Below are 26,741 nucleotides of genomic sequence, written 5' to 3' on the forward strand. Positions count from 1 at the left end.
TTTCAAAACATGAAATTTGTGAACTTACTTCATGTTAAGCAAACATTTTAACATTTTTTTTAATATGCGACTGTACATGTAAGAATAATAAACATATTTAGATATATACAGAGTCAACGTGTTTAGGGAATACCCAGAAAAATTGAATTAAATTAAATTAAAAAGTAATTTAATTTATGAATTAATAACTAACATAACTAAATATAAAAGAAATCACTCTATAACACATTTTTTAATGCAAAAAAATAATGTTTTTTTACTATATATCGTGTTTCTGGGTACTCATTAAACGGTGCAATTTAGTATATCTTGTGTTATTAACCCAATTTCATCAAATTTTTATAAAAATACTTTTATTATTATGAAAAGGCACCATCTAAGTGACAAACAAAAATTAAGAACAATTGTGATGATAGAAGGTGGATCATCAGAACGTAAAATGGCTCGTTAAATGGACACATCTGTGAGTGTTATAAGCAGATTGTGGAGACGTTACAATGAGTATAATGATAATAGTAGGATTATCACCCAGATACAAGTTCTCATTTTGCTTTTGAAAGCTCGGAGACACCCGGAAATAGCAGCTTTCGAGCTAAGGCAGGAGCTTCTTAGAACCCACGTGTCCAAGAGCAAGGTCTATTTCAGAATGGACCTTTAAGGGCACCTCGATTGCTCCCTGATAATCGCTTTGCTCGTTTAGCTTGGGCACATGAACATCTTAATTGTGGTCCTGATGATTGAAGCCGTATTGTCTTTTCTGGTGAGTCAAGATTTTGCTACCACCCAGATTTTGGAAGGATATGTATCTGGAGAGAACCTGGAAACCAAGCACGGCTACAACATGCTCGTGAGGTCATGAATTTTGGAGGAAGTTCATCGATATTAGGAGGAATTAATACTGGCGAATGAACCGACATCTTTTTAATCGAAACCACTTTGAATGCAGTTCGATTTCGCGACAACATAGTTTTATCCATTGTGTTATCTTATTTAACCAATATGAGCCCAAATTCTATTTTCCACCAGGATAATACCAGGCTACATATTGCGAGTGTAACGGGTTACCGATGATAATTCAATTAAATAGATGTTAAATCGGTAAAACGAAAGTCTTTTTGAAAGACTCGTTACAACAGGATAAAGGGAGCGATTTATTTTACACAAGATATCGATGATGTTAGACTATACAATTTTCATTCAACAATTAATTTCTATATCACTAACCTTTGTTTTCTTTGTACAGATCTTCTTCAACTAATGTGATGTATTACACTCAATATTCACATCTTTCACCAAACCGAAATATTAGATAATTTTTACTCGGATTCTAGGAAGGAGATGAATTAGGTGGTGACTTAAGACTTAAGAATCAGAATGTCTCCAACAACGATCCTTCTTCAACCAATCAGATGAACTAAAGACATTGTTGCCAAACTAATTTAAGAGTTTTACTATAAGAAACCCTAATCTAAATAATAATGAACTTGATCTAAAAAACCTTAATGCAATTCAAAATAAAATACAATATATTATTTCAATACAATTACAATTCCGATATTGTTTGCATAAGGAAAAACCATTGTACTTACAAATATTTTCAATAATGTAAAAGTCAATTCATTAACTAAATTTATTAATATTGAAAATACATGAATAAGAAGAACAAACAGGCTTACAATTCTCTAAGATTACACGTAGGGGTAATTTATTAAAACTTTTAATTAAGAATATTTTATTAAATAGTTCTACATAAAGAGATCCAATCATTTAAACTACGAACCAACTGTGCGACAACACCCTGGCACTTGATGATGATTCGAAATGAAATCCGTTATGTTAAAAACAAGTAACGTATAGATTACATTAAGAATATTTTTAAATAAATTTTCTATGATTTTACGACTTTTTTTATAATTATGTATGCAAAATTAATTTTAAGAAAACCCATTAAAATCTGAAAAATATTCGTGACAATCTAAACGAAGTGGAGTAAATTAGTAAAAACACTTGTTTTAAAAATATAATTTATTAGACCAAAAACAAATAAACGTTTCCAATATAAACTGTGCTGATTTTAATAAATTTTCCTGTAACATACTAAATTTCTTCAAAAAACTGGTTTTGTTAGTTGGGCGAACTTCATTGAGACAGGACTCATAATGTGCCTTATACCTTATGAGCCGCCACTGGATATTACATGTCTTTTACAGTTCTAGTATTTGTTTCATATTTATTTTAATAATTTTTTGCTCAAAAATTATAAATATATAATACAATATAGTAAGCAATTTCGTGTAAATATCATTATTCTCTTTTATTAATAATTTTTTCAATGCTTTTACAATTTATGGAATTTCTTTTTTATCATTAAGAAAACAATTATATTTTGATACATAAAATACGTATACAAAAATACATCATATATTTATTGAATAAATAAACGTCTCATTCAAATTTACCTTGACCTGAATCAGGAAAATATATAATCATGCAGGTTCTTTGTTTACGTTTTTTTTTTCTAATAGTTATAAAATCACCTTCGAGTAATTATTAAACGGCCATCAATAATTGCATCGATTTGAGTAATAATTGTGTTTTCGTAATAAAAAAACTGTAACATTGCTTACCTATCTTAATTTATGATTTACAATTTTTAACCGGCGCATTCACCAAAATATAAAATTATTGGACAGGACAAGTGAATAAATAAAAAAATATTAATTATATATGTTTATTTGAAAATTGATAAAAATAAATAACGTTTTCATAAATTAACAATATTTCACAACAGTAAATTTTGTAGTAAATACCATAGGTAACAATAATAATATTAAAGCACATTTAATATAAATGTATAAAAAATATAAACTAAATCTAGAACTTAGAAGTCATAATCTACTCCTAAATCCTGAGCACATTCCCTGATCCATGGCAAAAAGCTAGAAACCCTGGTATAAACACCAGGTCTATCCTTTTTGGCACATCCATCACCCCATGAAACGATACCTGCCAGTTCATGACGTCCATCTTTTTCACAAACCAATGGACCTCCAGAATCACCACCGCATGCATCAATTCCTCCTCTTAAATGGCCTGCACAAAGCATAGAGTCTAGAATGGGCTGTTGACGACCCCCGTAGATTCCATCTTTGCGACAAGTGTCCAGTGACAAAAGAGGAACGGCTGCCGATTTTAAAACAGGTGACAGACGATCAGGAGCCAAAGGATCGCTTGCACCCCAACCCGAGACTTCACACCACGTTCCGGGCGGTGGAGATTCATAAGCGAAACATGCTGGTCTCACCAACCTGTTGAGTTTGACGCCAGGAGATGCCAACAAAAGCACAGCGATGTCGTGACTATACGGTCCCAGCTTGCGAAAGTCCGGATGCGGGATCAGTTTCTCCACCTTGACGGTCTGTTCGTATGGGGTCGAACCAGGAGGCCCGTGCGCGCCGGCCACCACAGTCAGACCATCCGCCATACAATGGGCGGCGGTTAAAACCAACCGTCTGCTGATTAAGGCGCCGCCACAATGGTGACCGTTGCCGATTCTCAATTCGACTTGCCATGGTATCGCGCCGTAGGGTGGCTCTTCACCACCTACAACCCTCGGTTCCCGTTCCGGATGCCAATGGACGGACCTGGAGCCACATGTGTCCGTTGGGAACTTCGGAAAGCCGCCGCTTCTGCCGAGCAAGAAACCGTCCGCTTGAAACAGGAAGGTGCAGAGCACGACGAAGAGAAGATCAGACATGGTCACGCACGCGACGCTCGCCACATTCGACGGACACCCGCTGGTTGCACCGGTTTTATCCATCTCTCGCCCACTACTCCACCGCCGTCGAAGTTTTACCCATTTTTTGGCGGCGGAACAGTACAGATGCAGCATGCACATCCGTTTTTGCCGCGTCAGTTATGTCATGGGTTGCGCGGCGCAGCGCAGCGACACAGTTCGGATTCACCTTGGCCCTCGGAGACACTTTCCATCGGTGGAGTCGCGCGGCCCAGACACCAGATGCATTCGGATCCAATCGAAATAAAAGAGAAGGTTGAACGGACGAAAGTACTGGCCACATGCACTGCACCACTTGTTTCCGGATGCAGTTGTCAGAGATATCTCAATTTGCACCACTTTACTTTAAAACAAATAATTTGTTGGTTATAGTTACACATTTTATTAAAAATAAAATTAAATTAAATTGATACAACTAATTTGATTTTTTTATAATTTTAACTGCGTAATTTGCTAATAAAATTTGGGCATCGTGTTAAAAGTCTCATAAAAATTCCAAACATTCACACTTTCTATTATTTAAATCTAGTCATTTTTGTTAATAAAAAAGTTCAATGGCACATCTAGACTATTTTGTAAACAAACTGTTTTGTAAATGTCACCGATTGAGATTTCGGTAAAATTCATAAATCCGAAAAAATCGAACAGCGTGCTCTCGATAATTGAAAGTGGTGTGCGAAAGTGTTTTCGTACACTTACGTAATGTAGCATCACTTTCTTGCAGTTGGACAGGTTTTCAGTCGTATTCAACATTCCACGCAAAAAAAATTTTGTCTTGTTTTTTTATCGCTTGTAATTAACAAATTTTTTAGAAGTGTCACTCATTTTACTTTCGTTTTAGTCCTAGACAGCGTGGAGACGTGACATAGAAAAAAGAGGATTGATTCTGAGAATTACTTAAAATGTAGAATAATTGCTGATAGAAAGTTTTATTCAATTACAAAAAGGTCAAATTAAAAAGTACGGTAACCGTGTTACTAACATAATAAAAATTGAAAAATTTCTTTAAAAATTAACATCAAAATTGAGAGGGATTGAAATCTAAAACCTTTTTAAATTTAAAGAAGAAACTGTTTAAAATGTTTCCCTGAATGAGAAAATTGCATGATCTTTGAACGTTATGGTTTCATTTAACGATTATTAAAATTTTATTTAGTGAATAGGGGAAAATAAGTTTTTGAATCATCAGGAATGCAATAACCGAATAATTTTCTCCCGGAAACGAGCTAGCATACAAAAATGGCAATTCGTTGACGAATCCGTGTTTACAAACACTGAAAACCGAAAGTGTGAAAGTTTTTTCATCGCTGGAATTTGCATATCGATACAAAAACGCAGTGCCGTTGCTTAATGCTGCACTGGATTGTGTTTGTTATTATTTTTTTTTATGTCAACAAACCGGTATTGACCGGTGAATCAACGATTAGACTAATAATCCGGTGACACAAATGCAAAATTGATGGCTATTACTCAATTTGTGTGAGTGTGATCTAATGACCCTGTTACAAACTATTAAATTGCTCGGCTTAATCATGGATTTATTTTCAATTGTGTCGGTTCTTGGAAAATCGTTTATTTCGGAGAAATGTTGCAAGATTTGCATTAATAAATCTAGTAGAGATTTCTTTGATAAATGTCAAGTGCAAAGTCAAGGTTGGATTTCATGTAATGTCCGTGGCACTTTTTTTAAATTTCTCACAGAAAAAGCTGATGAGTTTCGAAAAGCCCATTAACCTTTTTGCTTTTTATGTAACGTTTGCACAATTGTAGTGAAATTGCAAATAACGGGGTAATTACTCAATCTCATGCTTGATATTCACGAAAATTTAGGTTGATCAAATACAGCGACCAACGCTATTAACTGCTTCAGAAAATTGCTGAAAAATGGAAGGAAAATTATGAAATAAAACGGGAATCCTCGTGAATAATTTATTTTATAAAGTAAATTACTTTTATACAGAAAATGATTACAGACATAATTAATAATAAGTAGTATGTATTGTACTAGATGCTATTATATATATTTATATATATATTATTGCTTCCTAAATAGACTAGTTTAGTGCCGCTCCTCAGGAACGGGAGCGATGAGTCTCTGCAGACTCAGGTATTCGTTGCCTGAACGCGGCCTGAGCGTGCAACTGGGCGGTGGAGCATCGCTGGAACTGTGCGAGCTCAGGCTCAACGTCTCGAAGTAATCCGACATGTCAGAGGTGCCACTGCTGGTGGATCCCGAAGGACAAACCGGCACTTCAGCCTCGGCACTGGCCGACTTGCCATCAGCCTTGTTGAACTGGAAGCTCAGGTCCCTGAGCGGATCCGACGATTTGGAACGACGTGGTAGAGTTATGTTGGCGGGACAGATTGTGGTTCTGCGGGGCAGTTCGAAAACGCCCGAGTCGTTGGAGCTGGAAGAGTCGCGGTTTGATTTGCATGGGACTGAAGACGAGCGACGGACGGCGATCGATTGGGCGCAGTGGCACGGAGACGACTCTGGTTCCGGTTCTGGCTCTGGTTCGCATCTGCTTGTCGATGAATCGGCCGAGTTGGACCTTCTGCGTTTGAGCAAGTCTAAGTTGTCAGTGGAGTCCAATATTTGCCTCCTTTGGTATACATTAGCGTGCAACATAGCTGAACCAGACGGTTTGTTAGATCTGTCTAAAGCCGGACCCAAATTGGGATTGCTGTTGGACAAAACTTTGCCCAATCGTTGCTTTACGGCTGGCGACATGGGTATGTACCCTGGATGTGGTTGTGTAGGCTTGTTTGACGGTTCCATCATCAAATAGTCGTCTTGAGCGTGTCCGCATTTGTGACACAACTGCTTGGCTTTCTCCTGTATCTCCTTGCTGTTTTCGTACAGCTGCAATGTTTGAGCAAACTCCATGTTCTCGTAATTGTTGGACGGTGCAGGAGCCGTCGTTGTGGTCTGATTCGATGGATTGATCGGTGTTATATTGGCATAATTATTGGCAGTGGCAGTCGGTTGATTTCTATGAGCTTTTTTGCTGTAATCGACGGTAGCGTAGACTGCATGCACGTCATCTGTAGCTGACCAGCAGGACATCAGACGTTGACAGACGCAAGGGCGTTCTGGCTCTGGTTGTCTCAATCTAACTACACAACCACAAGCTTTTTGAATCGTGTCGAAGCCGTAACCGGTCATGCACTCCTTTAATTTTCTTGGTGTATCGTATAACTCTTCAGCCTTCGGCTCCTGGAAAGCAAAATATAACGTTATTAAACTAGAAAACTTGTTAAATTAAAATATGTATTACCACTGGGTATGGTATTTTGGGTACGTCATAGTTGTCATAAGTGGACGGTGGAGGAACGGCAGGTTTTTTGGGAGACGGAGAAGCCGACGGTGGTTTTGGCGGTCTGGCCGGTGGTTTGGTAACAGCCTGACTCCAACCGCTGCTGTCAGAACTACTACTGATTGAATGTCTGTCGCAAGTGTGTTCCCAACAGGGTGCCCCAATTGTTACTGTAGCAGTGGAAGACCTAAAACCAAACATTGTTATTTTCTAGGTTCAGTATTAGATATGCTATTTTACCTTGACATGGCTCCTAGTTTACTAATGCAACTCATGCATCGTTCAATTGATGGACCGTTCCATCCATCATTTGATATGCTGTCACCGCATCCATAGTTGCTCTCCAAGTCTGTGTATGGAGAATCGGCTCTGGAATTTAAACTGGCCTCACTCAGTTCCAAAGCCACGCCACCTGTTGTCCTCAACGCTGGACGTCTTGGACTATCCATAACTGTAAAAACGTCTGTGTTAGCGTATATTTTAACGCGGTTTACATTTGTGATGTTACCTGACATATTCCTGGAGACAGGTCTCCTTCTGGAAGCATGCAATTGTCCAGTAGCAGCGACCTTCAGTGTAGAAGTAATTTCCTCGCCTTGATCCGTGAGTAGAATATATAGACCTTCACCCTTCATGCACCTGGAGCCGCCCTCGAAGCAGAACTTGCCCTCCACCACTCCATACCGTCTTAGATTACTGATAAGCCATTGTCCGGCGACTCTGGGAGGTACGCCAGTGGTCAGGCAAAAACCTCGTTCTTGAACATGAAGACGTGCCGGACCTGGTGGCAACCTTGACTTTGCCGGTGCCGAAGAAACGAGCACCAGAAAATGTGGGCCGTCGCTCAGGTGAGTGCTCAGTTTCACCTAAAACAGAAAGTAAAATTGAAGAGAGTTTCTGGTGGTTGGGGAAGTTAGAGATATTATTTACCTGCCATTGCATCAATCGTTCGCGATTGTCGAAAGCGAGTACGACGACCAAGTCTTGGCACAAAATGGCTACCGTGTTTGATTCCTTATCTAATGTAAAACCAGTCTCCAATCCCAGGAAGTGTTCCAACGACAGCGAGGCCTTGGTCTGACCTTGCTTGTATCTGTCCTTGGAGTCCCTGTACAGTTGCAGATGTAAACAGTCTGGAACAAACATGAAGAAACATATACTCGGTTTCTATTCTCAATTATGCGAATTCAGAGGGGGAAATTAAAACATTTAACTGTTTGCAAGGATCGAGGTCCCGAGTTCGAATAATAAATTCCGGGTTAATCCATTTAGTAAATTAGTTTTCCATGCGAACTGAATAATTCGGATGGTGGCCCGGGACAGAGTCGAACTCCCGCGACCTCAAACTTTCAGTATCTGTTTAATAATTCCGATTTAATTACAATTTTCGCTTCGGGGAATAATGTGAGTCGCATCTCAACATTTGTTTTTTTATTATTTCGAACAATTTATCGATAACTAAGCAGCATACATTTATCTAAAGGTCCTTTGTGGTTGTTTTATTTTGGAAGTTTTACGAGTTATTTCAGACGGTTGGCGCGCTACGACTATGGAAATATATTACTCACGGGACAATTCATACTTTGTTTTTCGAGTTTGTTTACGGCACAATCCGCCAGATATTTACGAGCCACCAAGACACATTATCGACGTTTGTTGTGCGCAGTTTGTGTCCCATGATGAAACCGGCAGTCGTTACAAATGCGTTTCTATAAATCCGGCTTATATTTTTTTAATGTCTCAATGACAATCTCAATTTTGGGAATCCAGTATAAAGTTGTTATCCGATCGGAATCCTGCCGCGATCGAACTTATCGCGTCCTCTTGCAGAGATTTTATTACCCGCAATCATTGTCACGCCGGAGTAAAAAATAGAGGAGGGCGCGCACGACAAAGCAGGTCTTCCCCGTCGAAGGAGCAATATAATCCTTATCGATAGTCGGGAGCGAACGGCAGTCTCCAGATACGGGAAACCCGGGCGCAGTCTCTCGCATTATCATAATCCGGAATAACAAGCGGCGAACTTCGAGAGAAGGAAAAATGTACGGTGGGGACTTTTGTTTGATTGTAGCGAGGCTCAAGTCCAAATTGGACTTTGCAACTTTATCTGTTTGTTTGAATTTTCAGGTGCCGGATAAATCGCAGGCGTTCCTCGTGAAAAATTGAATCACACGCTCCGCCGTCGTTCCATCGCAATTGAAAGCGGCGTCGTGTCGCCGTCTTCCATCATCCGGGGAATTTAATTGCAAACTTCATCAGCCCGATCTATAATCGATTCACTTAACGCAATATATGCACCCCCGATGCACAATCGCTAATGAAATGAGCGGCCGATTAAACGGCACGTGGCGTGGCGTGGCGCAGCGTGGACGCGTGGCCCCCGTACATTACGAAAACCCGGTGACAAATTGCCGAAGGCCCGGGATCAGTTGGCGCGCGCCCGAAACAATCGTCCGTCGTTATTAATGAAGCGGCCGACCAGAAATTTCGTAACGGCCGCAAACTTTGTCAACGATGAAATATTTACATCTGATTTTGACGGCAACTTTAGATTGGGTTAGTCGGGAAACTATCAATCATTGTTCAACGCTTGTTCTCTTTTGTAACTTAATTAATATGGAAACTATCAATTGTAACTGTTGGTCGCTTAGTCGCCGAGATTGTATTTCAAATAAAAGGTCGGACCATTAATCTTTTTTATTTTTTAAATCAAACCTAACGATCCGGCATGTTATAACGGACGGTCTTGGAGCGAACTTTCAAAGAACCAACGCTCGATAAATTCGCGAGGATAAATAAAACGATCGCGAATTCGCCGCTCCGAAATGAAATATTCATGCGGTCCACGATACACCATCCTCAAGTCGCCAGCTCGCGGGGAACTAATGATTTATGGACGCGTTCCCGAAAAATTTAGGCGTTGCAGGAAATTAAATGTCCCGGCAACGATTTCTCAAACTTGTCGAATGATTTCAGTCGCTCAAGGACTATTGATCCCCCGGTGACTTGTGTTCTTTGAATATTTATAACAAGTGCCGTTTACGGATTTGAAAGGATCCTCAAGTGGCGATATTAAGCCGAGTTTATTGAATGGTAAAACCAAAAACGTGGGCTTCATTAACCGCATTACGGCGGCATAAATCCGGCAATTAAGGACACCCCGAACCTTAATATCCGGTTTTTGCTCGGCACTGATGCCACCTACAAGTGTATCTGTCCCGGATTAGCATTTTTGCTCGGCCGGATCAATTTATTAGCCAAAGGGGCTAATGTCGCATATGGCGCCCACGTTAATACGCCCGCAGGGAACCATCAATCTTGCTCGCAGGCGCCTGGATTTTGGGCGATTTGCGTCCACACACACACACACACACACACACACACACACAAGGATTCTAAGCATCCGCGAAATTAATGTCTCCCTTTTGACGAGCTTTTAAGGATGCGCACTCGTTTTAAAGTTGCTGTTGTTGGAGGAACGGAGGGGAAAACATTCGAATTATAATAGTGAAACAGTGGGATGGCAGAATCGCGTGCACAAAGCGGACAAGAATTGCTTTGTTCGGTATGCGATCGCCGATGTCGTTAATGGGACAAACGCAGGAGAATATTAAACGGGTTCGGTTAATTAATCGGGCCAATGTGCGTAAGGTCCTGCATACCAACTGTGGGTCGATCCGGCATAATTTACACACAACGAAAAAACATCCATGTTCGTTTCCAGTTTAATAACGACATCAAATTTTATCCTTGAATATATTAGATTGAAATTACTGAAAAAGTTGGGAAAGGCAGAAAATTTTATGATTATAAAACATGTGCTAAATGCAGTTTACATTACTTTATAAATTTTGAGAAATTTCAGACTCATTCTCCAGAACACACTTCTTCTAATGAGAGTTTATGGTTGATCGAAATTGATCTTTTATAGGAACTTGCTCAACTTTCTTTTTTTAATAAAACTGGAAACTGATAAATATTTTAAATCATGTTATAACGTACTATTATAGTTCTGTAGTCAAAAAAAACTTAAAAATATAATTATTTTTTCGCTTTTTTCCATATTTTATAACTTTCAAGCATTAAGAATCACAAGTCAAATTATTTATACTGTCTTTTTTGTATTTCTTATAATCAGTTTCAGTATAACTTTACAGTAATAATCCAGAAAAGTTTCTTTTCGATAATCTTGGTATGTTATTTTTAAATTTTAGAGAAAATGTTCATCTTGTTCAACTTCTAAATTAGGAGGAAAGTAATCTAGATAAGAGTTTAGAAAATGTACTTTTAAGGATATATTGACATATCTGTAGTAAATTAGTTTTTGCAGTTTTAAAAACAATTTATTAATCTTTTGGAAAGACAATTTTGAAAAAAACATCAGTGGGCCAAAATTGATATGGGGAGTTTAACATAACTGCATTTTCTTGGATAAGAGTTGGATTAGTCATATATGAACTTACTTCGAACTCTTTTCTTTCTTGCCAACTAAATAGAATCTGTCTTGCTTGCTAAGATAGTGATCTCAACGACAAAAATGGAGGAGCATTTGATAAACCTGCTATGAAAACCAGAAATTATTGCATAAAAAATGTAAAAAATAAGAATACATTCATGTGTATAAAAGATCAAATTCTTATTTGATTTAGTTTCAGTTACAGGAAAAAATAAAAGAAAGTATGAAAAGCAGTATGAGATACTGTTACAATAAAATGGTCATATTTATATTATATATGAGATATTTTATGTATGTCTACTAATTCAAAATGTTCGTAAAAGAGCCCTCTATACAATCAGATAAAGAAAGGTTTTGAGTTTTCAGGTGGTTCTTAATGGTAGAAAATTGGAATATTGAGTAAAAAAAAAAAATTAAAAAATTTCTTTTTCATAATCGATTACTTTTAATTACCCATCATATTTATGGGATCATATAATACTCTAAAATGTTTGTCCATCTTTACTATACAATTTTTAAAAAAAATCGACTAAAATATCGTTAGAATATAGTACTTTTATAAACCAGTTGTGCCACTATGTACTCCTGTAACTTAAAATATCAATCAGTTTCCGAATTCTACGTAAAATTTTTACTATTGAAATTCCTTTCCATGTGAAGCAGTACTTCCGTGTAAACTAGTGTAATTAAACTGACCAAAGCCCAAAATAACGGGTGATAATGTGCACGTCAACGTGTCAACAATTATGATAATTCCACGAGCTGAAAAACAGTTAATGCTCGTCTCTTGTATGTCCGATCAGTCATCGCGTTGTCATTCGTAAATTGTGATCGATGAAGTGGTAGCTAGCGTGCATTAATTACGGTTAATTGGAAAGAATCCCGATTTCGGATTCCGCAGATGGTGTACGGTTTCGATCAATTGCCCTCGGATGTGTATTAAATGAAAACAGTTGGCGCCACGCCGGACAAACATCACCTTTTCGCGCTGCGCGATCGCTAATGCACTTCCATGTTAAACGGCATAAGTAAACATCGCTCGGCCGTTGTAATGGAAGTATAATTGTTTCGAATTGGCGTTATATTATGCAATGTTTACGAGCCATTATAGAAAATTTATGCAGCGATTGACCGCCGCAATTAGTATCACATATATAACTAATTAATCATTGTCGGTAATTAATAATGTCCGAGACCATTAGAACGGACAACGATAAAACAAAGACTGAGAACGCGTCAATTGTCAACTCCGAAACGCGTTCAACAATCAACGTGAATTCAATTTTGTTCGGCCGACGTTCGATAATCATTCTCCTGCTGCGAATTTAACGAAATAATTTAAAACAAACAGGCAAATATTTATTGAACTGCCGTGACTCCTTCCACTGTGTCCCGCACAAAACACAATTAATGCCCCCGTTATCAGTGTCGCGACAACAATGTTCAAATTAAAAAACAAACCGCCGGTTTATCAGTTATTTCAGTCCCGATATGCTCCATGAGTTCGACCAACATTCACACACCAAAATCCGATCAAACAATTTCCCGATCAATGTTTGTGTTTTCTTTTTTTTGTTGGTCATTTTATACATTCATGGAAATTCTTTTCAGTCAAACTGTTTTTGAGTGCTTTTGTCGGTTTGACTCGTATGTAATCATATTTATTAAATTAAATTTTCAAATTAAATATAAAATTGATAATAACTATTCAAATCAATTTATAAAAATGCAATGAAGACAATTATTATAATATAATATTAGAAAAAAGTTTCGCAATTCAATCAATAAATCCTGCAACCAACAGTTCTATAGTGCTTTTGTTAGCTTTACTTGTGTATGATTAGTTTTCTTAAGTAAAATTTTGAAATTAAATGTAAAGCTGATAATAATTATTGTTTATAATTCATAAAAAATACTAATAAGTATTTTTTTTTAACTGAAATAATTAGAAAAATGTTTTCCAGTGAAGTCTACTCTCTTCCACCAACTGTTTTGTAAGCTTTTCTTAGCTTAATTTATAGTGATCACTCAAAAGAAAAAATATAAATAAATGTTTCCTGCAATATATAAGCAAATATATTTCTCAGCAAAATGTGCAAATCCTGAAACCAACTGCAGAAAAGTTCCCAATAAAATTTGTGAACCCTGTAATCAAATAAAAATTTGAAATTGATAATAATCACTCGAGAGAATTTGTAAAAAAATGTATAAATATGTGTTACCTTTTTACCGTAATTTTATTAAAGAAGAAAGTTTCCCAACAAAATCCGCAAACCACAATGTGTACTTGAACCTTTTTTTTCTCCCTCCCGCCCGTGTTAATCCCAAGCAAAGTTCCAATCCCGGGATTCGACTCGAACAAAAGACCGGTTTTTCCACCATAGACAGCGGCCCGTGAAATTGGCGAGGGTATTTTTGCGGGCGTCTGGATCTCCTCCAAGTCGCCGGTTCGTGCACTCCTTGCAACGCAACCGAACTCGATTACGATTTCGTCTTTGGGGAACGGGTCCGCGCATTCGTTACGTTTATTGCCCGAAGACGTAATTGCTGATTAGAATTTTAAGATGAATCCTAGAATTTATTCAGAACAACACTAACTCCCGTCTCAGGATTAACGAACAGTATTTTTAGCAGGCGTCCCTGGCGCGTTGCCGGGGGGGTAAAAGAAGTTATCTCGCTGCAGGTGACAAATAGTTGAAGGGGACAATTCGACGCATCGGAACAAACAACGAACATCATTTTTCTTTATCCTGCATCTCGACGTTTGGAAAACGAATGCGAGTGCAATTCAATTTTGTTTGAACTGTGCTATTTATTATGTGCTGTTAGTGATTTACGGTCCGGGGATTCACGGGACAGTAAATGTATTAAGATTAACTCTTCTGCGGGATAAATATCATAAATATTAAGAATGCTTTAGGAACATAGTGGAAGCAGTGATTTTAGTGTGGATTTATGATGGTCCCGGGGCGTTTTTTCGATGAGCGACCCATAAACAAAATGATTTTCATTAGAGCCAAGCCGGGAGTGGTGCATTACAATATGAGATATTAACGATGGCACCGACAATAAAAAGGGTGGAGAGTCGGGACGCAATAAATATAAGACGGGCGGTTCTTCCGGTCTGGCTGGCTCTTTTCCTTTTCGTCGCCGGGGAAATGTATTCGCCGTAAACTGGGTTGCCTATGCTGGGGTTTATCTCAACAAATTCGCGAAACTCGCGACGAAATTTATGGCCACCAATAAATCTGACACTAATAGAAGTGTTAGCGGAGATGGGAATCGATGAAAAACGACCCGAACACCAACTCTTTCGTTTCCCGGTAATTCGGGTCGTTCCGTCACTGTCACCGCTCGAAAGTGGTCCCCCATTAGGACGAGACAACCAGCCGTAACAGCGTCCAGATTACAGTAATTATCCGCCGAGGACCCATCGACAGAACAAGACAGTGGACCGTCGAAATCCGGCATTGTCTTACCGTGAATTATTCCGGCCCGGGGGGAACAATGGACCGACCCCCCCGCCCGCTTTTAATCCGCGTGTAAATCAACCCTAATTCCGCATTCATTATGCCCCGGTATTAATTAGTCATAAATAATAAAACAACGGGGGGATGGGGCGAAAACGCGTCCGTTACGAATGACGGCGACATTATTTATAAGCATTGATTGTCTGGAGGACTGGGGGAGAGTCTCGTTGTTTATTTGCATTTCGATTCGGCGTTATTAAAACGGATCCGTGTTTGTTCTGGGGCGTCGATGGAATTGAAACCTGCCCCCCTCAACCTCACTTTACTCGGGAATTAACTTGTTGAGGTGCGTTCTGCATTAATACTGGGTTAAATATGTATTATCGTTATTAATTCAGGCTTCAATCAGACAAAGTGGAATTAATCATGCACCTGTGCCCAAAGGATCGGTGTACTCGAGCAAAAATGTGCTTGAGACAATTAGTAAATCACGGATTGCGAAGGCGGATAATAAATTATCGTATTATACAGTCCTGCAGCTCAGACCGTTAGACCATAATGGTCCTTTCAAATCTATAATCAATATCTCAATTGCATCGCTTCATATGGCGCGACTTTTATTTTCTTTTATCTGCTCTTCGATTTCAGCGCCATGCAAATTGAAATATGAATCCGTTCTTTTTTCACAGACCTTCACGAATAACGCCAGCATTAATGAAGAAATCAAAAAAATACAAAAAAAAAAAAATGGTTCACACGCCAATTTAATAAAGGTTGCTTTACATGTATGCACAGAGAAAAACTGTATAGAACAAAACAGTGTTCGGAGACAAAATCCGACAATTACAAATAAATAAATCCCCGAGAGGGAAAAAGGGAGAATCCAGACGTTTTGCTTAACGAGAAAAAGTTGTAGGTTTGCAGGAAATTTTCCCGGGCCAACGCGACAAAACCCCGGCGCGTCATTGTAATCCGAACAGAAACAATATTCCCGCCTTCGCATTGTTTATTACTGAAAAAAGGTTCGCGATCAATTTTGCCAAATTGACATTCGTCAATCGGCATTCAATAACGTTGCGTATTCTTTCGTTCCAGCCTTTCGTTTCACCCTGAAAACTTTTTTTTATATTTCGCACAAAAAACTGAAACGGCTTTAATTAAAAAATAAAAGAACGTTAGGAGTTTTTATTTTTTTAATTATTGATTACGTTAATCGAAAGGGACGGGTGTTGGAGAAAGTTTGCAACCATTAACGCAATGCCTCTCGTTTCCAGGACGATTTAGCTTGTAGCGATTTGCGGATTTGCATTTTATTTTATTTTATTTTTTTTTAGTTGGATGTGTTTCGAACAGTTTTCAACTGCAATTAACAAGTTTTAGTGAAAACCAAGTTTTCGAATACACCTCGAAAATTTTCTTTCATTTGTGCGACGTGCGCGTATGGAAATTCTTTAATGTTGATAAGAGATGATTAAACATGAAACGACGGGCGGTGAACAAACGTTAACCAGACCGAACCAGCCGCAGAATTCCTTTAATTTCGTCACCTGTCTCTTCCCTTTTTGATCCGAGCCGACTAATTAGGCGACGAGCGTCGGCAAGTGTCAACTTGTAAATTGGCGGTTGTGAGGATCTCCCCCTGACGCCCACACACACACACACACACACGTACACGACGGAGGGATGGTGCAGCTTTCAAAGCAGGATCCGGTTGCTTTTGAACTCTGATCCGGTAGGAATAAGAAACGGGAACCGGCTATCGGTTTCGACGGTCTGTTTGCACAGCTGATGTTCGTCTCGTAGTCTCGCAATTGACTTGACTTTTTCAAACGATTGTATTAACATATAAAATCAAACAATTATTTATTTAGGTAGATAGTTTCAGAGTATATTTCAATTGGTACCAAGACCAATACTTGCAGGTTTTGCATTTTTATTAAGTTTTTTTCAAATTCTTCTCAACATAAACAGTATTTTCAAGTAGTTTCCATACATGTAGCATAAAGTAGTTCAAGGAGGTTTCTCGTTAAAATTTTAATTTTTGTAAGATAACCGGCTGAACAGAAATTAAACGAGCGGAAAGTGGCCGCAGGCTGAAAAATCGCCTACATCGGTCCGCAGTGCAAACAGAAAGGGGCTTCGGTCGGTTTGCGCACATCTGTGTGGTAATTTGCGAAAAACAAACAGTAATCTGGTCCAAAGTATAATGGTTATTTAACCTCCATATTAAAATGCATTATGTATGTACGGTGTAATGAAAACGCTCTTGCATGTGTGTGCATGCGCTCGTGAAAATTGAATGTCCCGGTGCAATATTTAGGGGGTTTTCAATTGTGAATAACTTGTTTCACTTAATCGTACCACAATGTCGATTGGTACTATTATGTGTACAAAGTAAACAAGTCCATAGGAGGGCGCATTGTGGAACGTTTGAGAGGCAGAGCGAAAGAAAGGCAATTGCGTAGTCGCCTTAAGCAAAAAAAAAAAAAAAAACTATCGATCGACGGGAAAACGGTCAGAAAAGCTGGCGGCACCCTGTAAATATTCCGGAGGTTTCATGGGCCATAAAGTCCGCCGAAAGGCAAATGACCCGGCACTACGGGGAAGTGCGAAATGGAAAACGGGCCGCCACTTTATGTACTGCTCAGTTCTTCGCCGGGAGATTTTAAACGACGGATAAAAACGGATCGGAACGGATCGAAAGATAAATCTCTCCCTTGCGGCCGAAGAAAAAAACACAGTAATCCGATACGAAACGACTATTTTAATCGACGTGTGGAATTAGTCGGACATGCGCCCCGCATTCCAAAACTCTGGTATCGTTTTCATTGTGGATTATTATTAGCGTAGTGCTTCCTCTTTCTACACATTTTTTTGTAACGAAATAAATACCTTTGTAATACATCATCGTATATTTAGTGCTAGAATTACAGTAAAGACTGTGAAGACTTATAGTTGTTAAACGATTATTTCGCCTGCGAATTTAGTCTGTTTTAATTAGATTTGGGGTTTCTTAAGATTCCCTGCAAGTTTGTGTAGCAAAATCGATAGTTTCCATTGGAAATTCTCCGAATTACCCGACCAAATACCAGATAAATTCCTTACCAGCGCACTATAGAACATAAACAAGAGATATAAATAATGAATAATTCAATATTGGATAAAAATTTCATAAATAATACGGATCTTATTTTATCCCTAATAAATATTTCCGATTTCCATTGAACTTTTCATGCAACCGGCAAAAACTTGATGCTGTATATTAAAGGAGTCTTTAAGAAATCTTTTAAAAAGCGGGAACAAATATCGTGTAAAAACGGTCGAGAAAATCTCTTATTATTTAAAACGTATAGTATAATATTTTATTGGGAATTTCTCTTCCATCTCATAAAAGTTAAATTATAGTCCGGCAATGAATCGAACGTGACGGTTCGGTCAAGCGATTTTCCATTTGAACGGCGTTTATTTTTCGTCGTTTGTGTCGCCGATTTCTTCGCATCCACGGACACAATCGCGGCAAACTGTAAAGCGCGGCTCCCGAGTAGAAATGGGCCGGAACCTGTGTGTAACGCGAGCCCGTTTCTCTCCCTCAAGTTTCTGGAAACGATGCTGAAAAAAAGGAACGGGCTCTCGTTAACTCGACGAACGAATCGATAAGCGGTGACCGCACCGGCTGCCGTTTGATCCGGAAATTCTTGGACGCGGTCAAAGAAAACCAATTCTTTAATTATCTTTGAGCGCGGGCCACAATAAACGGAATTTAAGTCGGGCACAATTTGCCCGGGCAGCGGCGCGCGAAACGCCTGCAAGGGACCGGAGTCCGACGACCGTGTTTTGTGCAAAAGAGAAGTAAATTACGCACCCCGCCCCGCAGTTAATCCCTCAACAGGATTACGCCGCTTCCCAACGTTTTATGTCCGCTTTGTGCCGGGCACATACCTTTCCTCTGTATTCCTTGACGGACGGGAAGCTGCTGATCAAATTAGGAGCACGTAAGACTAAGCCTGATGAACCAGCCCCGTTTCTTTCTCCCTCCTTCCAATAACGCGAGTTACTTCGTCTTGTTATAGCGTCCCTATAATAACCGAAATTTATGACTCCACATCGGGCATATTTCACAATAATTAACGGAGCCGGTAATAAAAGGTGCGTCGTTTAGGAAAAAGGGGTTTCGGCCTATTGTTTCAGCGCAATTAACAAAAGGGACATGTGCGAGACACGCACCTCTCTTTGTTCCGGAGTGCATAAGCTTGTCGCGGATCAGTATGAACAATGCGCGACGCGTACTTACGCGGAAACGTCGTAATTAATATGGAGGGGGACGTGTTTTTGCAGGGAGAACGCACATAAGGGACGAAATCACACCCTAGTGTTTTCTATTATTAGTACAAAATGCTGTGGTCGTAAAATGTCGTTCAGTTTCAAATTTTTATCCATCGCTCTTTGGGGCAGCGCATCCACCATTTTTTCCATTAAAACATGATTAGATAGATACACATTTCTACATGCATTCACCGAAACTCGAATTCTCCTGGGTAAAATTCATGTATTAAAAAAGTTTTGTAGTATATAAAGTCGTCGTAATGTGGTCTGTAAAAGTAGTCTTTATTTCTTAGAATTTTTACTATGATCAATTGAATGTAAAAATGCAATTATTTTTTATCTTTAGTTTCCGACTTTCAAACATTGAAAAACAAAAAAAAAAAAGAGTCACAAACTTTCTATGGGTAATGTCTTATGACTACCCACACTACCCACAAACGTATGTTTGATATCAGACATTCGATAAACACATTCATTTAAATGAAGAAATGAACTGTACTGCTTTTCGTAGATTTTGTGTTCTAAATCGATTTAAATCAAACGTTACTAAATATAGTCGAACTTCAATAACTCGAACCATGATTTGCCAGAAAAAAAAGACTTCGAGTTATGAAATAAAAATTACACAGAATTTTCACCCTGGCCTGAACTGATTTGGTTCGAGTTATTGAAGTTCGACTTATAAAGGTTAGGCTGCACTAATTTTACATTTTAGTGGTTTTTATATTCAAATTAAAATATTATAATACAAAATAATGCTGCTATTGGCACTAAATGATGTGTGTAAGCTAATCAGTTAAAAATACATTAAAAAATACAAGAAAACTAATCTAGATGAAAGTACAGGAAATATATTTTTAAGGATTCTTGTTTCTTCTTTTTATCAATTTCCAAATGAAAAAACAAGGTTAAATGACAACTAAGTATCTTACGGAATAGTAATTCCAGAGAAAAAAAAAAAACATTGCAAACAAGTAATTTGAGAAAAATGTTTGATAATAATAATTTGATAAAAATAAGTAAAAATATAACATGTATAAGAAGACCGAGTTTAAGTTAATTTAGTTTTAATTTCAGCACAACGAAAGGAAATATACGAAAAGCAAAAAAAAGACATTGTTTGTGAAAGTGCTCTTTAGATAAAGTAAAGAAAACTTGGATTTTGATATGTTTTTTGTGCTTTTTAATTTTCGAGTGTAAAATAATGAAAAATATATATATTTTTTTCATATTCGATTGCTCATAATTGACGAACTACAATAGCTATTAAACCATAAATGGTTTAAAATGTTGTTCTCCCTATTGTTCATAATTAAAAAAAAAACAAACTCATATACCAAAAAAAAATACCGTTTTATAAAAGTAATGTGTTACTACGTACTTAAATTTACAAAAATACAACTACTTGGCTGTTTTTAACGAAAAATCTTTAACATTTTCTAATTCAATATAAAAATTTCCTACAAAAGTTCACATCCATGTGATTCGTTTTTTTGGGTAAACTAATGTAATCGTTCTCCTGGCGCATCCGTCATTTTTGTAATTCCAAAAGTATATATCGACGCGTTCGCCATTATTAAAATTTTTCATGTGCATTAGAGAATCGGTTTATAGATTATTAAATAATCATTTTGAATAGGGATCGTTAAAATTAATCAAACTCGATAAATTCCATCGAAAATAAAAACTGAATGCGCTCCACAACAAAATTTTTGCATTAAAATTAACTTGCATGCAGTTTACGGTCGTCAAACTTTCGGCAAACTTAAATTGAAAGCACAACAGTTTTATGCGACCGTCGAAGGTTCGATGTATATAAAACTTAAATTTATCTCTCCGCAATATCGAATTTACGTTTCGCGTCTAAACAATTTTCGGCTTAATATCCCGTGGCCCGTAAATATATTTTCATTATTGAAGTAACAAGACAAACAGACAAGGAATTATTTGTTGGTTTTTGCGTTTGAAAACAGTCCAGAAAACAGGGTAAACATCAACTAGGGGAAAACTATTGTGTTTGTCAGAGGGTTAGGAAACTATTATTCCCCGTCCATAACTATTATTATCTATCTGGCTTGGATCATATTTGTTAAAGAGCTTATCCGTTCATTATTTTTTTCTATCGCACAAAAACACACTTAATCCCAGTAAAGTGCACACAATAGAATCTGGGAAACGGAGTCATCACACTAAGAAGTAATCCGATCGGATTAGCATAATTAGAAAATTAATTTTTAAATTGTCGCCGCCTACGTTAATTTAATTAAATCGCATTATAAATTTCAAAAGTTAACAAATTTCACATTTTCCTTATTATTTGTCGTGTAATAATTAAAAAAGGGAAACAGTGTAAAGATCAAACAAAATTTCAAGAAAATCTCCATCCTTAGAGCCCAGATTTTTTCCACGTAGCGAGTAATTGGCTTCGTTTCGAGAAAATTTAATGGCGTGTTTTCGCGTACGCGCGCTAAATTATAGAACGACAGGGTGGCAAAATACAAGATTGCGCACCTTCATTCAATAACTATTGCGAAAATTATTTAGCATGGGAACGGGCGCGCTTCTCCGCCGGGGATTTATTGAAAAGCTTCCGGAAACGAATTTATTAAAAGCACTCGACGGGAGCCGGTACGGTCCCCCTTTTTTTGTCCGTGTTTCTCTCGGATTTTTCGCTAAATTAGTGCAATTTCTAAGCAGACTAAACTCAATCAGGTTTGATTCGGTCTTATCATGTTTAATACAAATACTAGTATACCACGGTTTGTGCGCACAGAAATGAAGGCAACTCTCAAGATACATGAACTAATTTAAAATCTGAACATATTTTCTTATTATTAATAATTTCCCTTGGCGTATCGATAGCAATCTAGTAATTTTATGCAATAATAAGATTATAAGGTGAAATTCAAGCGGTATTAAGAGCGGATTGTGCCCAATTATAAACGAGATAATCGTCTAATGATGCTTCCTTTTGGTACTTGAACAAAATCGGTGCTGCCAATGACAGATTCAATGCGAAGTCGTGCAACCTCCGGCAATTACCTGGAACAAAAACACAAATCAATAATCTAGTTTAACGGCTGTTAGACTAATTTTATTTCTACAGTTTATTATAATCTTTAATGGGAAAATTAAGTGAAACAAACATGCGTATGAAAAGATGTAATTAATTCATGTGTGCACAAGAAAACAACATCATTCAAAAGCCAGTTCTGTTTAAAACTTATTGCCTTGCCTTTGATCCGAAATTCTTATGCCCGTCAACGAATTCACTCCGTCACTTGTTGAACTCCTTTCGTTCTGAGGGAAGCCAAATTTCTATGGAACGTATGCGCAAAGATGGAATTATTAAGGAGCCAAAAAGAAAAGAAACACGCCGCTTTTGAATGACTTGTTAAGTAATAAAAGGCGCAAGCTTGTAAGTTATGACGTCTGCAGACTTTCAGTAGCAACTCCTTAAAGTGCTTTGACATTCTAACTATGAAATCGTATGTAAATAGAAGTATATAATATGGTTTACTTTATTCATAAAGAAATTCTACTAATTTTGTTTAAAAATCTTAAAACTACAATAATGAATTCAATTATTTCTTATGTTCTTTCTTCACGTTGTTCTTTTAAACTACCCATCTGATATATTATCATAATATATTACCACGTTAATGTTCTTTTCATATTTATTTACACATAAATTATTCATGTTACGTAAACACATTCCGATCATAATCTCGGGACTAAAAGGTAATTCTTATGACATGTTAAAGGGCTGAGATATGTAACGCGGCCGATAATATCTCAAAAGGGTTATGTCTACGTTTCGTAGAGGCCACGTTGAATTTTAATTCTTGGATAGCCAGAGTTTTGTTTTTTTTTTGTGGACGATGAATCACGTAAAACCGGAGGACAAGATAAATAAGCGGCAGGGATGTGCGAGTACAAGTCGCTTGTCGATTCGTATAAACCCTCGGAGAAGTGTTTTTTGTGTTTGCCCAGAATCCTGCTGCCGCTGATCAGCCCAAGCTACTTCCACTTCTTACACACACAATCAAGTCCTGTTTACTTAGGACTGGTAAATCCTACCGGAGTATTTGTCCAGTTTTTTTCACTGCATCGACAGCGTGTATATGTGTGTTATGCACCTAATGGACCGAATTGCCAAGAAAGTTGCGCGGGGGGTAAAATTAATCGTAGCACGCTAATAAACTAAGAGCTTACGTGTCTCGCATCAGCGTTAGACGGAAGCCCGTAAATAAATTAGCGGCAGCCCCCGGATACATTACCGGGGCCGGCGTTCTTTCCGTGCCCCGAGAAACGGTTGACAAGTGGTCGCATCAATATTTCACGTTGCCTCCGAGACGACGCCGCCATCAAACTTGCACGAACAGAAGTAACTGGATGCTGTCGGAGCAAGTAAAAGCACTTGCACGGAAAGGTGCGGTTACGGGACCGGGCCGCAACTATTCATTAGGGCGACATCCGAGAAACTGGGGTTCGAGGTGTACGAATTTACATGGGGATATTTGACAGACCGTTTCCATTCGAAACATTTTTGTGGTCGGCTAGGAGCGACGGTTATTGAAACAAAATTAAAATTTCAGCATTACCGAAGAAGACGTCTTTAAAACGTATGAAGCAAGCGATGACGCAGGTGTTTCCTCTAAAACTATTCCCACATTGCGGACGGGGAGACACGCGTCCCTCCCCTGGGAGGATGATCCAGGGACGCGCCCCGCATTAATTAGCAGTGAACGAGGTGAATTGGTAATTATCTTGGTCACGTTGGTCCAATGTTCACAGACTCGAAATCCACAACCGTGTAAACGCTACATTCGAATCTGTTTCTGTGTAAAATCCCCTGGAATTTCACCATATTGAATCTGGTTATTCAAGTTTAACTGTAGACGTGAACTTGACTTGACATGGAAGTTCGACTTATCAAGACTTCGAGTTACTAATCAAGCTACGAAATAAGCGAGAATATTATATTGTTATATTTTCATTAGTTTTATGCAATATGTTACAATTTGTTTAGTTATAGTTAGTTAATTTTAAACTAAACACAGTTAAAGTATCTAGGGATAACTTAAATATATTTAAATTATTGTAGTAAAATCCGAAGAAACTAATGTGAAAATATTATGAATTAATAGAAACAAGTGTTTTTTACTAATTAATTAAGAAATATATTGGAAAATGATGTTAGAACCCCTTCAAAATTAAAATAATAACACCCACCAAACATCCAAATATTTTATTTATAATAATTATGCCATATATATTTATTTTTTTTATTAGAAATCCTCTTAGGGTTAACGTCGACATTCCATACTTACTATTTCATTAATATAATCTATTGTTTGAGACCATGATCAACTAGTAGCAAGTTTTATTTCATATTTAGAGATTAAAACTAAGTTTGATAAATTTTAATTATTTCCCCATAATTTAAACTACAAAAAATAATACGAAATTGTTGGTCCATTTCCAAATTTCTTTTTTATCAGGAAGTTTCTGAAATTCGACTCATCAAATAAAAATTACAACTATTTCCCGCTATTGATGTTTTTATCAACAAATTTCATTCGAGTTAGTCCGATTGTTGAGAGGAAAATTACAGGCCATAAAAAAGTGAATGAAAATCTTTTATTGTTTATGAAGGAAGATTTCAGTGTAGAGCGGCGCAATTTTCCAATTAACTAAAACATTGTGCACACATCAAACTGGCTGGCCACTAAAATCTGCACACAATTAACGATGATTTCTCCACCGAATGGAAAATATATATGTTTGCACAAACCGACGCTGGTTGTTTAATTACTGCCCGGTATTGCTATTTCAGCAATTCAAGGGAGTTTTGCTGCTGCAACTATTGCATCGCAGATCTTCGGAATGCTAGACCGAATTCTGTTGATCCACCACTTTTATATTGCGTCAATATTTTGTTATATAAACGCAATTTTACAGAACAAAATAAATCTTAGTCATTTTCGAAAGACGTGATCCATGACCTGGGTCGCAGTCCCCCACACCCAAAATTAAACCGTCACCGATACCATTGTGTTGGCCACGTGGTCTCGGCTTGGGGTTGTCGAGACACAATAAACCGTGCCACGTGCACGTCCAGACACGCGACCCATTTACCGATCTAATTCCGCATTCGTCACGTCCATAAAACGGCCATACATCACCGAATCGACTTTAATGAGGGAATCGCAAGAAATTTTAATAATCGTGCACGCCAGCAATTATCCGTTGGCGCGGTTGCATTTTAATGACACCATCTTCAGATGTGTGTTAAGTCACAAAACATGCGTCCGTACACAAACGGTTTTAATTTGTTTAACATGTGACCGCGTCGGATTAAATCGCTTTTATTTAAATCGCGTCTGGTGCAAATCCAATCAAACGAATCGCGTCCAATTCAATTTCCATTAAACACAGATTTGTCCCAATTACGTTGAAGAACGGAGGTCGGTGCTAATCCAGTTTGTGCCCGGTTAAAAACCCGAGGCGCGTGCCAGTTTAACAACGAAACATAATCATGTAAAATATTTGCCGTGTTAATAATGAGCGCGGCGGCTTTGTTTAATGACACAATAAATTATAACGCACCGTTCTAATTGATTTTTAAACGGCGACGTCGACATTTTCGGAAATTAATTCGCGATTTGCGTTTAGTCTAAGGGCGGTTTTTCCTACCGCCAGACAAAGACGATATTGGAAGTGTTCGCTTCATTGCCAATCCCGTTGTTCGCGGTTTCGAAACAAAGGCCCGAGAAAGCCGATTGCATCGGGGTGTGAACTACGTGAATGGAACCGTCGAAAGTTAACATATCAACGGAGTTAATTCAGTGATCGGTTAATTGTTTGATAAACCTTGATTCGACTTGAATAGGAATAATACAGTTTAGATTCAATTTTCAACTTTAAAGGACACGGAACAGGTTTAAATACGACTTTTTCTTTCTTTTTATTTCGTGTTATTTTCCTCTCTGTCAAACACTGCGAAACATAATTACAACGCACAGAGTCGACAGAACGTGTAGTTTTTGTATCGGATGTCTACGGTTAGGGGTGCAAAATTGCCCCAGGGTTATTTGCATGTCTGGCGATGCCTGAAATTAACACCGAAAAATGTCTTGTCTACGATTTCATTGCTCGATTTCATTCCGCAAACTGTTTTGAACAAACTGATTGATTCCTTAAGGGAAACTGTTCAAATGTACCGTTAATATGAAGTTTTATTTTTAGGGAACATTACCATATGTTCTAAGTAAACTTGCAACTTAAAACTGCTAGAAGTTACAGACTTATTGGTAATATTTTGATCTATTATTTGTTTTATTATAAAGAAGTTGAATGAAATTTGTAAGAGCATT

The 26,741-nt window shown here is 37.9% G+C and overlaps 2 protein-coding genes across 4 annotated transcripts in view; both read right to left on the minus strand.

Moving 5' to 3' along the window:
• Nucleotides 1-2,851: 2,851 nt before the first annotated feature.
• Nucleotides 2,852-3,920, minus strand: LOC109603020 (kallikrein-13-like). The gene has a single exon (XM_049970614.1). The coding sequence runs from the start codon at nucleotides 3,896-3,898 to the stop codon at nucleotides 2,882-2,884; it is 1,017 nt and encodes a 338-aa protein (XP_049826571.1). The 5' UTR covers nucleotides 3,899-3,920; the 3' UTR covers nucleotides 2,852-2,881.
• Nucleotides 3,921-5,711: 1,791 nt separating this feature from the next.
• The window catches only part of LOC109603900 (uncharacterized), a 207,846-nt gene continuing 186,816 nt past the window's right edge, over nucleotides 5,712-26,741 (minus strand). For 2 of the 3 annotated variants that reach the window (XM_020020403.2, XM_020020411.2), the window contains 5 exons: nucleotides 8,044-8,246; nucleotides 7,622-7,979; nucleotides 7,354-7,564; nucleotides 7,075-7,300; nucleotides 5,712-7,013 (listed from right to left, as the gene is read on the minus strand). In XM_020020403.2, coding sequence (XP_019875962.1) covers nucleotides 5,856-7,013; nucleotides 7,075-7,300; nucleotides 7,354-7,564; nucleotides 7,622-7,979; nucleotides 8,044-8,246 — 2,156 coding nt within the window. In that variant the 3' untranslated portion in view covers nucleotides 5,712-5,855. Of the gene's footprint in view, nucleotides 7,014-7,074; nucleotides 7,301-7,353; nucleotides 7,980-8,043; nucleotides 8,247-26,741 lie in introns of all 3 variants that reach the window. The other variant, XM_049962601.1, reaches the window with a different exon arrangement.

This window comes from Aethina tumida, chromosome 1 (genome assembly GCF_024364675.1).
Source record: "Aethina tumida isolate Nest 87 chromosome 1, icAetTumi1.1, whole genome shotgun sequence".
NCBI classification, from domain to species: domain Eukaryota; kingdom Metazoa; phylum Arthropoda; class Insecta; order Coleoptera; family Nitidulidae; genus Aethina; species Aethina tumida.